The sequence below is a fragment of the Danio aesculapii genome, chromosome 12 (assembly GCF_903798145.1).
Source record: "Danio aesculapii chromosome 12, fDanAes4.1, whole genome shotgun sequence".
Classification (NCBI taxonomy): domain Eukaryota; kingdom Metazoa; phylum Chordata; class Actinopteri; order Cypriniformes; family Danionidae; genus Danio; species Danio aesculapii.
The window spans coordinates 5,467,598-5,484,463 of NC_079446.1; the positions used below are offsets into that span (position 1 = coordinate 5,467,598).

Consider the following 16,866-nt stretch of genomic DNA (forward strand, 5'->3'; position numbering starts at 1 on the left):
AATACTTATTTATTAAATATTTCTTTATTACTTATTGTATGTATTTTCAAATGAAATTATTCGTCTAGTCATTATATCTTTTATTACCATTACCTTTAATAATAATATTATTAATAAATATTAATAATAATAATAATAATAATAATAATTAATATAAGAGTGATTTCTGAAGGATCATATGACTCTGAAGACTGGAGTAATGAAGCTGAAAATTCATCTTTAAAATCACTGGAATAAATTATCAAATAAATTATAAACTACTGTTGAACAGTTATTTTATAGTGCAATAACACAATTTTACAATTTTTACTGTATTTTTGATTAAATAAATGCAGCCTTGGTGAGCAGGAGAAGCTTATTAAAAACATTTAAAAATCCTACTGACCCCAAACTTTTGACTGGTGGTAGTGTGTGTGTGTGTGTGTATATATGTATATATATATATATATATATATATATATATATATATATATATATATATATATATATATATATACATATAGATATAGATAGATAGATAGATAGATAGATAGATAGATAGATAGATAGATAGATAGATAGATAGATAGATAGATAGATAGATAGATCTAGATAAAATCTGAATAAAAAAATCAAATAAACAAATGTAAAAGTCATTATTGAGTAAATTTACAGCAAATTTGTTTTGGTGTGAATTATCCCTTAAATCAGGGGTGCCCAAACTTTTTATAATGGAGGGCCAAAACCAAACTTGATTGAGGCTAGAAGGTAAATATAGTTGCCATGGGTAACTTCCTAATTTATTTAATAATATATGAAAAAATAATAGAAAACATTGCTTTATATTAACTAACACAGCATTTTTTTTAAACATTTTATAATGAACTTACTACAGTAAAAACAAAAAATAATCTCATGTAATTATGTAAAATAATCTCACCGACGTCTTCTGCATAGTCCTCTATCAGTCGAGTGACATTATTTACATTTTAAAAAATCCTATTTATTTACAACATTTAATTCAGTTCAGTCTGCTTTTTTATAGCTCATCTAACATGTATTTAAACCCCTCAAAATCAGTTAATCTTTACAGTAAACAGCAGAATATAGTGAATTACCCGGCCGCCTCCGGGCTGGTGCTTCAGGTTGTCCGTGGATCCGACTTTGGAGCGAACGTTTTTCAGATCGGGCAGAGGAGCAGCAGCAGACAGTGATGTAGGCGAACGGTTCTTAGGAGATTTAGGGGTCGAGCGAATCACTGCGACCTTCTTGATTTCATTTCCTGTGCTTGGAGGCTTCCCGCCCGCAGCCTTGCTAGCAGGAGATTTAGGAGTGCCAGGGCTGCTGTGCCCGCTGTTCTCCGCGGTGTCTGAGAAACAGTATGGAGAGATATGAAGATGACAATGGACGTTTACAGGTTTTCTCAGTAGCGGAAGTCGTTGCAGTTGGTAAACTTAGAGTGGTAAACTTAGAGTTGGTAAACTTAGAGTGCAGTGAATGGGAGAGTACAACATTTTTTACAATACTATTTGCTCAAATAATAAAAAAAAACTGCACAAGACTTTCAGAAAAAGAAATAAACAATAGTGTGAGACTGAAAACGGCAGCCATAATAATAATATTGAAGAATAATGTCAAATTTACCGTCTCGCCCCAAAGATGCTGCATTAAAACACCTCGCACAAGTACTGTAGTAATTAGCTTTTTGTAATTTGATGCAAAGATGATAGAATACATACTTAAATACATAGAAATGTACATACATTATTTTTTAAAAATCAAAACATTAAAAAAAACATTTTTAAAAAAGGATTTAAGATGCTGATGACCGTCATAACAGTCTAGTGCAGGGGTCACCAGTCACGGTCCTGGAGGGCCGGTGTCCCAGCAGGGTTTAGCTCCAACTTGCCTCAACACACCTGCTTGTTTGTTTCACCTAGTCAGACCTTAATTAGCTTGTTCAGGTGTGTTTGATTAGGGTAGGAGCTAAAATCTGCAGGACACCGGCCCTCCAGGAACAAGTTTGGTGACCCCTTGTCTAGTGAAAAGGGTTCATGATCTCATAATAAATGATTTATTCTACAACATACACTGTAAAAAGTAAAGGTGCTTCAAGTACCATGTTGAGTACTCAAGGAACTTCAAAATGTATTTTAAGTGCCTCAAAGCTCTTTCTCTCAAAAAAGGGGTTCCTTGAGGAACCACTGACAGTCTTTTAGTACTTGCAAGACCCTTTTGCTGTAAATGGGATCCTACAAGCACTTTTTGTCAATACTGAGGTTCTGGAGTCACTGTTTCCTTACACTAAGACCTCGAAGCACTTTGAAAGTTATTGGAGGAACTCAAATTTCAAAAAAGAGTTACTGTAAAATCTATAAACTTTTATAATTGTTCCGGGTGGATCTCTCTTCTAAAAGCTAGCACTTAAAGGAACCAAGAGTTTTTTTTTTCGTCATAATTAAATAGACAATTGTGGAGACCAGAAAATGAGATGTATGAACTGCCCCTTTTGAAATGGTGCCTAGAGGTTCTTAAAAGGGTTCTGCCGGCGTGGCAATGTGAAGAACCCCAAAAAGTGCCTCCAGGAACCTTTAATTTTTACAGTGTAGGTGTATACTTATTTCTAAAATATAGTTTGTGAAGGAAATCTCCTTTACCTTTTCCATTTTTGGCAACAGCAGTCATGGCAGGAATCTTTGTGCCAGCAGCATGAGGTCTACTGCTACTGGGAGCCTAGAGATTTAAAGGAATACACAGACGTAAGTAAATAAAAACACATTAATTATATTAAATCAAACTACACATAAAAGAGAAAGTTGCTAATGTATATGTGTGTATTTTATGTCCTGGTGGTCTTGTTTTTTTTATTTTAAATCAAGTGGAAGTGTTTTTTATTTACCTTTATTCTATTACTTCCATAACGATCAACTATTTTTTAGTTAGTACACTTGTTTACTAACGAGTCAACACAGCCAATGAAGAGCCAGAGATAAGTCAAAAAACAAAAAAGAAATATCTAAAATGTCACTTTTTCAAACAAGCTGTGATGTCCTCAAATGATGAAAAAATGCTATATACAGTTGAAGTCAGAATTATTAGCCCCCCTTTGATTTTTTTTTCTTTTTAAATATTTCCCAAATGATGTTTGACAGAGCAAGGACATTTTCACAGTATGTCTGATAATATTTTTTCTTCTGGAGAAAGTCTTATTTGTTTTATTTCGGCTAGAATAAAAGCAGTTTTTAATTTTTTATAAGCCATTTTAAGGTCAAAATTATTAGCCCCTATAAGCTATATTTTTTTTGATAGTCTACAGAACAAACCATCATTATACAATAACTTGCCTAATTACCCTAACCCCCCTAGTTAACCTAAGTAACCCAGTTAAGCCTTTAAATTTCACTTTAAGCTGTATAGAAGTGTCTTAAAAATATCTAGTCAAATATTATTTACTGTCATCATGGCAAAGATAAAATAAATCAGATATTAGAGATGAGTTATTAAAACTATTATGTTTAGAAATGTGTTGAAGAAATTTTCTCTCCGTTAAACAAAATTTGGGAAAAAAATAAACAGGGGGGCTAATAATTCAGGGGGGCTAATAATTCTGACTTCAACTGTACATAGTATAGCTTAACATAGTATGGTACAGAATAGTATAATACAGCATAGTACATTTACAGTATAAAATTTGTGTTTTAGGGGCGGCACGGTGGCTCAGTGGTTAGCACTGTTGCCTCACAGCAAGAAGGTTGCTGATTCGAGTCCCGGCTGGTTCAGTTGGCATTTCTGTGTGAAGTTTGTAGGTTCTCCCCATGTTGGCGTGGGTTTTTCCCCCACAGTCTAAAGACTGGCCATTGGCCATAGTGCATGTATGTGTGTGAATGAGTGTGTATGGGTGTTTCCCAGTACTGGGTTGCAACCAGAAGGGCATCCGCTGCGTAAAACATATACTGGATAAGTTGGTGGTTCATTCCGCTGTGGCGAAGCCAAAGGAAAATGAATGAATGAATGAAAATTTGTGTTTTATTTGAAAAATGTTACTTATGCAGTCTCCACTATAAGATGCATACAGGTGTGATGAAGGTAATATTTGCTTAAACATAAAAATGATACATGCAAGACATGTGTGATTAGTATCAGACACTGTGTAGTAAAATAAACTCTTGGCTCTCTTAGTAGTTCAAACAGCCTTCATAATCAGGTCTTCTAATGGCATGTTTTCATGCTCAAACATCGAGCAGAAATTATGAATCCATTCAGCGGAAGGATAATAACAGCTTCAGCTGATGTTATACAATACAAATACTCTAAAACCATGCTGACTTTTCTTTGTGCTATTTCCAGAAGCCAGTGTCATTCCATCTTTAGTGAGAAATCATATCATAGCTGGACCTGTGTGCAGTTAGTAGACCGCCAGTTAACTCATTGTTTTAGAAAGCAGCAGCAGGACACAGGATTCAGCTGTACTCACTCTAGTCCTGGTTTCTTTGAGTCCAGATACATAGGGAGATCTACTAGAGGAGCTTGAGGACTTTTTCGGGATGGAGGAAGGTGTTTTAAAGGAAGAGGGTCTGACTTTGGTGTTGGGGATTTTGGGGGTCTTTATTTAAAAAAAGCAAAACAGTGTACAAAAAAGAGAAAGCCAAACAAAAAGCGAACAGAAAGATGATTCAAAATAGCTTTTAGCACTCACCCTCTTCTCAGCATCACCATTGGTCTTGGATTGAGCTGTGAAGAACAAAAAAAAAACATGATTGTGAATACAATCAATATCTCTGAAACAAGTGATGAAACGAACAATGATAGAGATGTGTTGTTAAAACTAGCTTCAAATCCTAATACAAAAGAGTTTAACATGTTGCTAGAGCAGTGTTTCCCAACCCTGTTCCTGGAGGCACACCAACAGTTCATATTTTGGATGTCTCCCTTTTCTGACCCATTAACTTCAGGTGTTGAAGTCTCTTCTGATGTTATGATAAGTTGATTCAGGTGTGTTTGATTAGGGAGAGGTTGAAAATGTGCACTGTTGGTGTGCCTTCAGGAACAGGGTTGGGAAACACTGTGCTAGATGATACAATTATATCACATATACAACATTTTTTTTTTTTGTAAAATGTATTTAAAAAGCCATAAACTGTTTATTTTTAATACTAAATAACTAATAATAATGCTATTAATAATTCTAGAATTGAATGCATGAATGAGAAAGAATAAATAGAATGCAATTAGACTTCTTTAAAATGCTGCCTCTGAACTCTCTTAAAAACAAAGCTTCTCTATTGGTATCTGTGGTTTAATCAGAGTCTTTACCATTCATGGAATCGACAATTAGAAAAAAGGGGTCATGATCTGGATTTTCTCAATGTAGGTTAAGGTCAATCCACAATACAAGTAAGAATTGTACATCAATAAACATTAATTTAGGACGAACATTTCTATCCCGTTTTTCTTCCTCTGGGGCTCCTTCATGACATGAAGGAGAGATGGACTTGTAATGCAGCAATTGTTTTGTCTGGAGTAGTGTTAGAGACAACGCAAAGCCGGTGTTTTACACAAACCATCCTGTCATCTACAGTATAGAGATTCTGAGTTTGCATCTCTTTCATATTTACTTGAATTTACGTGCAAATGACTGATCAGAACCAAAGAGAGACTGATTTAGTACACTAGTAGACTGCAAAAATATCTATAAATTAGCAGTTTACTGTATATTGTGATCTTTTTTTATATTTGTGCTTTTGAATTGCATTATGCGACCTTGATCATTTTTTAAGATGTTTCTTCCAACAATGTTTAACCTTGAAACATTCAAAAATGTGACTTTAGTTCACATTTTATAAGTTTAAAGTAATATACAGTGCATCCGGAAAGCATTCATAGCGCTTCACTTTTTCCACATTTTATGTTACAGCCTTATTCCAAAATGGATTAAATTCATTTATTTCCACCAAATTCTACACACAATAGCCCATAATGACCATGTGAAAAAAGAGTTTTTGAAATTGTTGCAAATTTATTAAAAATAAAAAACTTAAAAAAAATCCCATGTACATCAGTATTGACAGCCTTTGCCGTGATGCTCTAAATTGAGCTCAGGTCCATTCTGTTTCCACTGATCATTCTTGAGATGTTTCAGCAGCTTCATTAGAGTTCAACTGTGGTAAATTCAGTTGATTGGACATGATTTGAAAAGGCATACACCTCTATATAAGGTCCCAGGGTTGACAGTGCATGTCAAAGCACAAACCAAGCATGAAGACATAGGAATTGTCTGTAGACCTCCGAGACAGGATTGTCTCGAGGCACAAGGCTGGGGAAGATTACAGAAAATTTTTTGCTGCTCTGAAAGTTCCAATGAGCACAGTGGCCTCCATCATCCGAAAGTGAAAGATGTTTGGAACCACAGGACTCTTCCTAGAGCTGGCCGGCCATCTAAACTGCGTGATCGGGGAAAAGGGCCTTAGTCAGGGAGGTGATCAATAACCTGATGGTCACTCTTTCTGAGCTCCAGTGTTCTTCTGTAGAGAGAGGAGAACCTTACAGAAGGAAAACCATCTGTGCAGCAATCCACCAATCAGGCCTGTATGGTAGAGTGGCCAGACTGAAGCCACTCCCTGGACTCTCAGACCATAAGAAACTAAATTCTCTGATCTGATGATACTAAAATTGAACACTTTGAAGTGAATGCCAGGCGTTACGTTTGGAGAAAACCAGGCACCGCTTATCACCAGGCTAATACCATTCCTACAGTAAAGCATGGTGGTGGCATCATCATGCTGTGGGGATGTTTTTCAGCAGCAGGAACTGGAAGACTAGTCAGGATAAAGGGAAAGATGAATGCAGCAATGTACAGAGACATCCTGAATGAAAACCTGCTTCAGAGTGCTCTTGACCTCAGACTGGGGCGACAGTTCACCTTCCAGCAGGACAATGACCCAAAACACACCGCCAAAATATCAATGGAGTGGCTTCACAACAGCTCAGTGAATGTCCCTGAGTGGCCCAGCCAGTGCCCAGACCTAAATCCTATTGAACATCTCTGGAGAGATCTGAAAATGGCTGTACACCGTTGCTTCCCATCCAACCTGATAGAGCTTGAGAGGTACTGCAAAGAGGAATGGGCAAAAATTCCCAAAGGCAGCTGCGCCAAGCTAGTGGCATCATATTCTAAAAGACTTGAGGCTGTAATTGCTGCCAATGATGCATCAACAAAGTATTGAGCAAAGGCTGTGAACACTGATGTACATGTGATTCTTCAGGTTTTTTAGTTTTAATAAATTTGCAACAATTTCAAAAAATTGTGTGTAGAATGTTGAGGAAATAAATTAATTTAATCCATTTTGGAATAAGGCTGTAACATAAAAAAAAAGTGAAAAAAGTGAAGCGCTATGAATGCTTTCCGGATGCACTGTATATTCTGGGTAATTGAAGTACCCTTGTAATAAACCTTATAATAAACTTGCCACTACATTTTACAGCCTTATTTCTCTCTATATTATTTCCTATACATTATATTATTTCAAACTACTAAAATGTCAATAAAAGTCTGAAGAGCTGAATTTTCAACATCAAAATTCGACTGAGAAGAGATAAAAATCCCATAACGCAATTTGCAACCGTAAATAAATGAAAATACATCACAAAATACAGAAACTGTTCATTAACAGATATGTTTTACAGTATAAGCATCTTTGTCACACGACTACATCATACTGAAACCAAAAAGGAAACGTTTCTTTTAAAGGCAGCTTGGTTTCATTAAGAGCAGTTTTTGGACTAAAGAGGAAGTTTTGATTTTTCAAAATTGCAGGTTGTTATTGTAGTACAATGACCTCTTATAAGTAAAAACGATTTAGGAGAATGTACTTGTCGATTCATGACTCCTTTTCTGCCCCTTTCTGCAAAAAAAACCCTCTTGGAACTATTATTTTTAAGAGTGACTTGGTTAAACATTTCAATTCACATTACTGACAACACTTTTCTACAGTTATTCCTTTTTAAAAGATGTTGAGTAATTCAATGCAATTCAGAAAGCTGTAAATGAAAGTGAGGGGATCTGTAAAAGCAGTGCCGCACCAGATGATGGAGTTGTGAACACATGCAAACACGCTCATGCACACACAGACATGCCAAACTGAACTCATTGAAACACGGCCAGCAAACATGGAGTACATCGATCGGCGCAAAACAGGCAGCAAGACCACCGGAGGAAACGAAAGAATGACAGAGTGAGAGGCTGAGTGCCCAACAAAAGTACGCCGTGTAGCAAACACAACTGCGGGACAACAGATCGTTCTCCTCAGCACGCCGTTTATGTTGTAGGACGTGGTGCATAGCGAAGCGGCTCTGTAAAACATAGGTGGAGGCAAACCAAGGAAGAGAAACTGCACTGGGATTCTGCCAGCTGATCTGCACAGACCTTTAAACTGAGCCACCGGCACCAGGGATTTTCTCGGGGAGCTGTGGACACCTTTAGGGGAGCCAACTGTGTTTCCAGACGGATGAGAGTCTTCTGTTTTATTGCTAGCGTCAGCTTTCTCCTGCGCTGCTTCAATGCGTTCATGAGTTCCAGGAGTATAAGGTGTATAAACAGATTCAACGTAAGCCCTGCTGGCCCACGCCGGAAGCTTTTCTTCTTCATCATCATGATTCTCGTAAAAAGACAGTTCTTCCTCCTCTCGAAGGGTCTCGGTGTAAGGAGGCCTGGTTTCCACAATCCTCTCCCCGACTGATGTCAGGTCTTCCAGTGCAGAACTGCGGACCAGAAACGCAGCAGGAGGCTCGTTCTCCAGAGACAGGCTCCTGGTGCGGTCGGGACTGACGGAAGTCCGTCGGTGATGGGAATGGATGGGTCTATCAGCCCAGCTGCTTCTCAGGAGGTCTTCGTCCTGCTCTTGTATTCTCTGGTGGTCTACACAGCTCCAGTCCGAATGTTCAAAACCGTCAGATGAAAACCCCGCCGCTAACGCTGGAAACAAAGCCGCTTTTGGCCTTTACTCGTACTAATAATAATGCATGTCGCTTTTACCATGGACAGAGAAAGCATTGATAACATCTGTTTTGCTTTTTTCTGCCTAAAAAACCTGATTGAAAACCAGTAGGTAAAAGTAAAGTGGTTTGCTGGCCTTTACTAACAGACAGAACAAACAGCTGTGATGAACCAGAAATATGAGCTGGTAGGTGCGATTGAAGAGCAAGTTTGCTGGTAAAATGTTGCGCCCGTGCAAAACATAGTACACCTTAGCATTCATTCGTTCATTTTCTTTTCGGCTTAGTCCCTTTATTAATCAGGGGTCGCCACTGCGGAATGAACCAGCAACTTACCCAGCATATGTTTTACGCAGCGCAACCCATCACTGGAAAGCATTCACACACGCTCATTCACACACATACACTATGGACAATTAAGCCTACCCAATCCACCTGTACCACATGTTTTTGGACTGTGGGGGAAACCGGAGCACCCGGAGGAAACCCACGCCAACACGAGGAGAACATGCAAACTCCACACGGAAATGCCAACTGATTCAGCCGTGGCTCGAACCAGCGACCTTCTTGCTGTGAGGCGATTGTGCTGGCTAATACAACTAAATATGATGTATTCTGACACTTGAATGCATGCTATTCATACAATTTTATATGATAAATTCTTTAACAGATTAATATATATTAAATTCTGTTAATGCATCTTAAAAGTCCTATCTTGATCCACTCGATCCAGCAGGAATACTGCTAAATAATATTTGTATGTTGATATTTTTCCATTATTACTACTGTTGTCATTGAGATATAGTTAAAGTGTACATTCAAATGAACTGACAAGCATTTATGGTAAACTAAATTACTCAAGTGAATGTACTAAACATACAACACAAACCTGCTGGGTATTTTAGTGAAGTTTAATACCTTAAACTAATTTCGAGAGGAGTACGTGCTCATGATTAACCCAGCTGGCTCATATTAGCTAATCACAACCCTCCAATCAAAGCATCATAAGTTCCTATATATATATCTTCTTTTCTCTTTGCAACTATGTTCGTCTTGAAGAAACCCCCCCTCCCCTCCTTCCACCTTTATCCAGTATAGGTGGCCCAGCAACCAGCAGGAATTCCATCGGCTCTGGCTCCTTGCCTTAGCATCCGGCATTTCTGGGTGGAGCTGGCACGCGTCCACAGGGGTTTTCCCGAGGTCCCCCGGTTTTTCTCAAAGCCAAACAGGCTCTCAAGTCTGTTCTACTAGACATCTCGCTCTAAGGGAGTTCATCTTGGCCTTAACTGCGGGGGAGCCTTGAGATCGCCCTGAGCTCAATCTCCCCTCGCCCTGCAATGGGAGGGAGCCCTGGACTCGAGGATCCCTTGAGCTCAGGGCTCTTTCTCCCGGGACAGCATGCCAAACAAGCTTTGTAAGTCATGAGCTAAGTGTGAACTCTTGAATTATATTTAATTACATGCTTGTAATCAGGTGCCTTAAATATGAGTCAAGACAATTCAAATAAAATGTACTACATTAAAGCATTAAACAGATTTATAAAGTAATGATTTACATGTATTATAGATGTTCGGTTTTAACATATTTAGCCTTTTGTAGAAGAGTACTTCAGCTTGTTATTCATAAAAATGTAATCCCTTTAAATACATGTAGATGTTTTTAATTCATTCATTTTCTTTTCGGCTTAGTCCCTTTATTAATCTGGGGTCACCACAGTGGAATGAACCGCCAACTTATCTAGCACATTTTTACGCAGCGGATGCCCTTCCAGCCACAATCCATCCCTGGGAAACATTCACACACAATCATTCACACTCATACACTATGGACAATTTAGCCTACCCAATTCACCTGTTCTGCATGTCTTTGGACTGTGGGGGAAACCGGAGCACCCGGAGGAGATGAACACGAATGTGGGGAGAACATGCAAACTATACACAGAAACGCCAACTGACCAGCCGAGGCTCGAACCAGCGACCTTCTTGCTGTGAGGCGACAGCACTACCTACTGTGCCACTGGGTCGCCAATGTTTTTAATTCATTTAATGTAATATGCTAAGATATAAAACACATTGCAAATGCACATTAAAGTGGACCTCTTGTTTACAAGTGCTGCGCTTAACAAACAGAAAAAATTAAATCTTTATTTTTAATATTAATTAATCCATTTTTTTCCTAACACACCTCATTTATGCAACTGGTTGAAAACAGCAATAGTTTGATGTCAAACGTCTGTCATTTGCTAAGCCAAAGTTACTAAACACAGTGATTTTTCGCACTTCTGTATTGTTTTTAAGGCAAACATCTGCTCTTTAAAAGCACCTAGTTGCTCCTCATCATTAAAATAAAGAAAAAAAAAACAAATCTCTGTGTATTGATGAAACTAAACAACTAAAATACAGATCCATGACATGGAGTCCTACTAGAACAAGATGGAATAAATAAATGAATGTGTAATATTTTTATTTCAAAATACATCTACTAGATCAGAGGTAGGGAACCTATGGCTCCTGAGCCACATGTGGCTCTTTGCCCAAAAATACGTCGCTCTCCAGCTGTCTTCCTTCAATAATATTTCACCGTTTAAAAAATTATAACCGTCACTAAAAATTCCTGTCGAAAAAACAATTACAATTCCCTCTACTGTCATTTTTTACAGCAAAATGAATAAGAACTCTGTTAACAATAAAAGGACGTTCTTTCTTCATTCGTGGCTCAACATGTGATGCTTCATATTTGTTCATTTTTGAGTTGTGCATGGACATAAATTATAAATGTTGTTTAAACCTGTATTATTTATAGTAGTAACACAGCAAATGCATTTTAAAGAGGCATTTTGAGATAAATATACATCCAAATGGCTCTTTAAAAAAAGGTATTTACTTAAAAAAAATCTGAAATGGCTCTTTGTTGAAAAAAGGTTCCCGACCCCTGTACTAGATGATAATACATGAATCATAACATCACAATGAATCATCACACTAATGAATAAGTAGTAAAAAGAAGTGTTTTACCTGTGGGTGCCATTCCTCCAGCTTAATAATGATCAGCATATGCAGCAAACAGAGACATAAACATAAATGACAAGGTTAGAGAATCATACAGTGATCAATATGTAGAGATGCAAGTCAAACACTGGTGCCTAGCACACCATCAATACAGTACTACACCTCATTTCTTTAACACAAAAGCAACTAATACCTGCAATTACAGCATTGTGACCAGGGAGAAAAAGAGCTTTGGCTGAAATCCGACTTGGCGCAAAGCGTTAATTCCAGACTTGGCATAACATCACACCTACTGAGGCCTCTGTGACCAATCACATGGGAACTAAACTGAGAATGGTGCTGCTGGAGTCTCCCTTGAGTTTATTTTCATTTAAAAGCCTGAGAGCTGTCAGCATGCCCCGGCGGTGATGTCAAAATTAAACGGTGTCCTTTTAGACATACATATTATCTTACACTTAAAAAAAAAACAGCCCATTATAAGTGTGATATTAATTCACAAAAATAACTTTTATTCCTTTTCACACTTATTATTATTATGTGAAAAAAATTACATTTATGAAGACACGCTTACTTAGAGTTTTTGTCTTGTTTCAAGTCCAAATAACTCAAAATTGTTAAATCAAGAAGCATTTTCTAGACAAGCAAAACATATTGTGATTTTCAGAAATAATAAATCAAAATTAAGCCCAGTACCAGGTCCGTGACGTCATTTACTTCTGCATTCTTTAAATTTTAAAGGTCCATACTGGCAAAATACTGCAGGAACCACCAAAATTCATTACAGCAACCTAGACCATACAGAAGCTAAAAGGTACCAGTGCCTTTTTGGAGGAGTTCATTATAACACAGACAACATATCCAATTATTTTAATCACTTACAACAGTGTTTTATGAAAATTCAAAGGGTTTCCTTTAAAATGACACCAAACTTTTGCATTCACACCTCTGCATGTGGATTTGGGAAGCTTTTAAATTTGGGTAGGCAAAATCCAGGCGGAAACCCCAAAATAGAACTTGACTTTAAGAGGTTAAAACAAGCAATGGAGTAAACATAAATCAACTTATTTCAAAGCAAAAAAAACTAAAGATTACTTTTCTTACCCCATTGGCAGATTTTTTTGCTTATTTTAAGAAAACACTCACTTATTTTTGACATTATTTCTGAAAACAGGAATATTTTTTGCTTGTCTATAAAAAGCTTCTTGATTTAAAAATTCTGAGATATTTGGACTAGAAACAGGACAAAAACTCTAAGTAAGAAAAGTCTTTTTTTGCAGTGCTTTGTGTTTGTACAATACTATGATGTGGCCTCAAAATGCTGTAGTCCATTTGTAAACAGATATGTTTGCAACACAAATATATCTTCATATGTAGGTTATTTTCAATGTAATAAAGTTACTTGGTATGCACGTACTTTTCAAATGCAGCCCAAGTTTTTTCCAAATGTATATCAGTTTTTAAGCGAGCATTCGTACATTGTGTGACTCAGTATGTGTGTGCTGAACTGGTTTGATGACTGGACATTCAATAAGCCAGCTGAAATGCTTCCGGTGATCTGTTATGTCATTATAAATTCGCTGTGTTTAACATCTGGTTTCTTTAAAATTAATGATCTTTACAGCCTGATTGTTGTACAGTGCTGAGCATAATTGAGTTCACCCCGTTTTAAAAATGAATATTTTTATCCATTCCTCAGTGAATATAAGCAGTGTATTTTGGTGCATTTAAACAAAACAGATTTATTAAACAGATATATTTATTAAAATAATATTTTAGTCACCAAACATATTTAGAAATTGAAAGATAATACAATAAGTTCAAGCAAAATATTGCAAAAAAAAAAAATTACAACCTACAAAGTTTCAACTAAAATTGTACATTTTTTTGCTTCTCTTGATTTTTCCTCTCTTTTTTAAATTTGTATTTAATATTTTTCTATGACATAAATTTGGCTGTACTAGTTTTTTGACCGTTATCATAAGTCACTTGCTGTCTTCAAGAAACGACTAAAAACTCAACTGTTTAGTCTCCACTTTCCCTCCTAATCTGCAATTGCCTCTCCGGCTATACCACTAACTGTGCCCTCTTTCTCTCTCTCTCTCTCTCAAAAAAAAAAAAAAAAAAAAAATTTCTACTAATGTTTTGCTTCTTAGACTTTACACACCTGAAACTTGTCTATAGCACTTGTTCACTGCTGCTCTTATAGTTGTGTAAATTGCTTCCTTGTCCTCATTTGTAAGTCGCTTTGGATAAAAGCGTCTGCTAAATGACTAAATGTAAATGTAAATGTAAGTTATTTTGTTATATAAGCTCCAGCTTTGGCTTCAGTACTGACTAATCTAATGTATATGCACAAATATAATATTGTAAAGCTTCCTGTTAAAAATATGTATTTAAAAGAGAGATTTATGAATGGTGTACTTATATATGCTGAGCACGGTATGACCTAAAGTGGGCATCAGGCCAGACAAGAAGCACTGCATTAGATTCCACTGACCCATGCCATGTCTTTAAAATATGGAAATGTATTTTACCACAGTATTTTCAATGGAGGTTCAGCGCTAAGCTGCTGCCTCTGACGGCACTTGTGTTTAAATGGTCTTTCGTCTTGTTTTATGCTTAAACAACTAATTGAAAGCTGAAGTCTATTTAAGTGACTATTTTTAATCAAATTAATTTACTGATGCTTTAAAAGGAACTTGAATTTCAATTATGAAATTGAAAATAGCCACATCAACCTTTCACTGCAAATTTATCGGTGGCTGAAAAACACTTCCACTACTTTTTCTGTCTACACAGTGTCAACACTGAGTCAGGCTGTTTAAAATGAAGTACAGAACAAAAACAGCAACAAATTACTGAAGACAGCAAAAAATGATAGACGATTACTTTGTTTAGTGCAAGTGTGAGGGGGAAAACACACCTGCAACCCTATATTAAACAAGTACAAACACATTTTTTATTGACAAAGATAAGGGTGATGTTTTTCTAGTGGGAATGTGCTGACAGCCAGGGTTTGTGCACCCTATAAAAATGGAGTATACTTAGTTTGCTTTTGGCTTTAACATTATAGGTTAGTTTAGTATAGGTGGTGTGTTATTTTTAAATGAGATAAAGCACTTATCCTTTACTTCCAATTAATCAAATGCTGTTTGAATGTACTTCAGCATTATTACCTGCATTATAAAGTATAGCCACACAGAGAAAATTTAACACATTTTGTGCCATCCAACATGCCAGAAGCAACATAATATAATTGTTGCATAAATTTCACCATAGGCACATGTTTTTCAGGATTTCAAAGAAATAAAAGGTGAAAGGCACTTCAGACAGAAGCAAATGCATCCTGCAAGCTTAAGAAATGAGATAAAAACACTGTAAAAAATTAGAAAAATTAGGGTGTAAGGCATCCACATAAATAAAGGCACAAAAGGCATTCAAGCAAAGCATGTCAGTCAATAAGAGGCAGCAGTCGGTGGAGCAGAAGGTCCATACCGCTCGCCACTTCTGCACCAGGATCTTCTTTCTCGTCCCCTCTTGAATCCTCAGGGCTCTCTATGAAACAATCATTTCAACAGCTTTACACACCAAGCTACTAAAGCAGGTCAGGTGTGCCGTTCACATCATTAAACCAAGCCAGAAATGAAAGCTTGAGAGCTGCAGAGTTAGTTGAGTTTCAAAGGGCTCTGCTGAAAAGAAATAACTGGATGATTAAAGTATAGCTCATTATATAACTATAATGATAACTAAAATAGCAACTCTAATGTTCTGAAGTGGAAATAATGGCAGAATTATTCACACAACAATAGAATAATCACAGCAAAGAGGATTGAAATACTGTTGGAATCACTTTCAACATGACTTTTTCCGGTTGATACACACATTGACAGCCAATTAAAACGGCAATTAAAATCAGCATGTGCAGTTGAAGTCAAAAATATCAGCCCTCCTCTGAAATATTTCCCAACTACTGTTTAACGTAACAAGAAAATTTTCTGTATTTTTTTTTCTGATTAAAGCATTTTTAACAAATTTGGATAATTTAATAATAAGTTTAAAGGTCAATATTATTAGCCACTTAAGATATATATATATATATATATATATATATATATATATATATATATATATATATATATATATATATATATATATATATATATCGATTGTCTACAAAACAAACCTCTGTTATCCAATAACTTGCCTAATTATCTTCTTCTAATTATCTAACTTGCCTGGATATAGTAATAATGTAGTTTAAATTGCACTGAACACTAGTTTCTTGCAAAATAAGTAGAAAAAATATTATGCATCGTCATCATGGCAAAGATAAAACAGTCAAAATTAGCATTAGAAATTAGTAGGTAAAAGTATTGTTAAAAAAAATCTACTCTCTGTTAAACAACATTTAGGAAATATTTTAATTTCAGCTGTATACTAAGCAGAATGTTATTGTGGACTGCTGTTGATGCAATATACTTATCTATACAGTTATCATGGGTCACATAAACACATGTTAAATTAAAAAGGAAAAAAAACATATAAGTGGAAATTAGGGTTATTATTACACACTCTATGTATTTATAATGGTAAAAATAGTGAGAGGCAATTAATATATATCACATAAAAGAAGCCAAGGGAAAGGGAAGTTTCAAGGCATATTATAATTGTAGCAATGCATACCACATTGCTTCTTCTCTGTGTGCTCCTGTTCTTCTGAAAACTCCTCTGTGGGAGAATGATGATTAAAAAGCTATAGTAAAATCCAGGCGGAAACCCCAAAATAGAACTTGACTTTAAGAGGTTAAAACAAGCAATGGAGTAAACATAAATCAACTTATTTCAAAGCAAAAAAAGATTTTTTTTTTACCCCATTGGCAGATTATTT

At 36.3% G+C, this 16,866-nt stretch overlaps 1 protein-coding gene across 1 annotated transcript in view; it reads right to left on the bottom strand.

Moving 5' to 3' along the window:
* The window catches only part of mapta (microtubule-associated protein tau a), a 64,842-nt gene that overhangs the window by 14,680 nt on the left and 33,296 nt on the right, over positions 1–16,866 (bottom strand). Inside the window, exons 3-7 of the mRNA XM_056468876.1 lie at positions 15,474–15,533; positions 11,985–12,005; positions 4,676–4,710; positions 2,637–2,712; positions 1,098–1,348 (exon numbers count right to left, since the gene is read on the bottom strand). Coding sequence (XP_056324851.1) covers positions 1,098–1,348; positions 2,637–2,712; positions 4,676–4,710; positions 11,985–12,005; positions 15,474–15,533 — 443 coding nt within the window. The remainder of the gene's footprint in view (positions 1–1,097; positions 1,349–2,636; positions 2,713–4,675; positions 4,711–11,984; positions 12,006–15,473; positions 15,534–16,866) is intronic.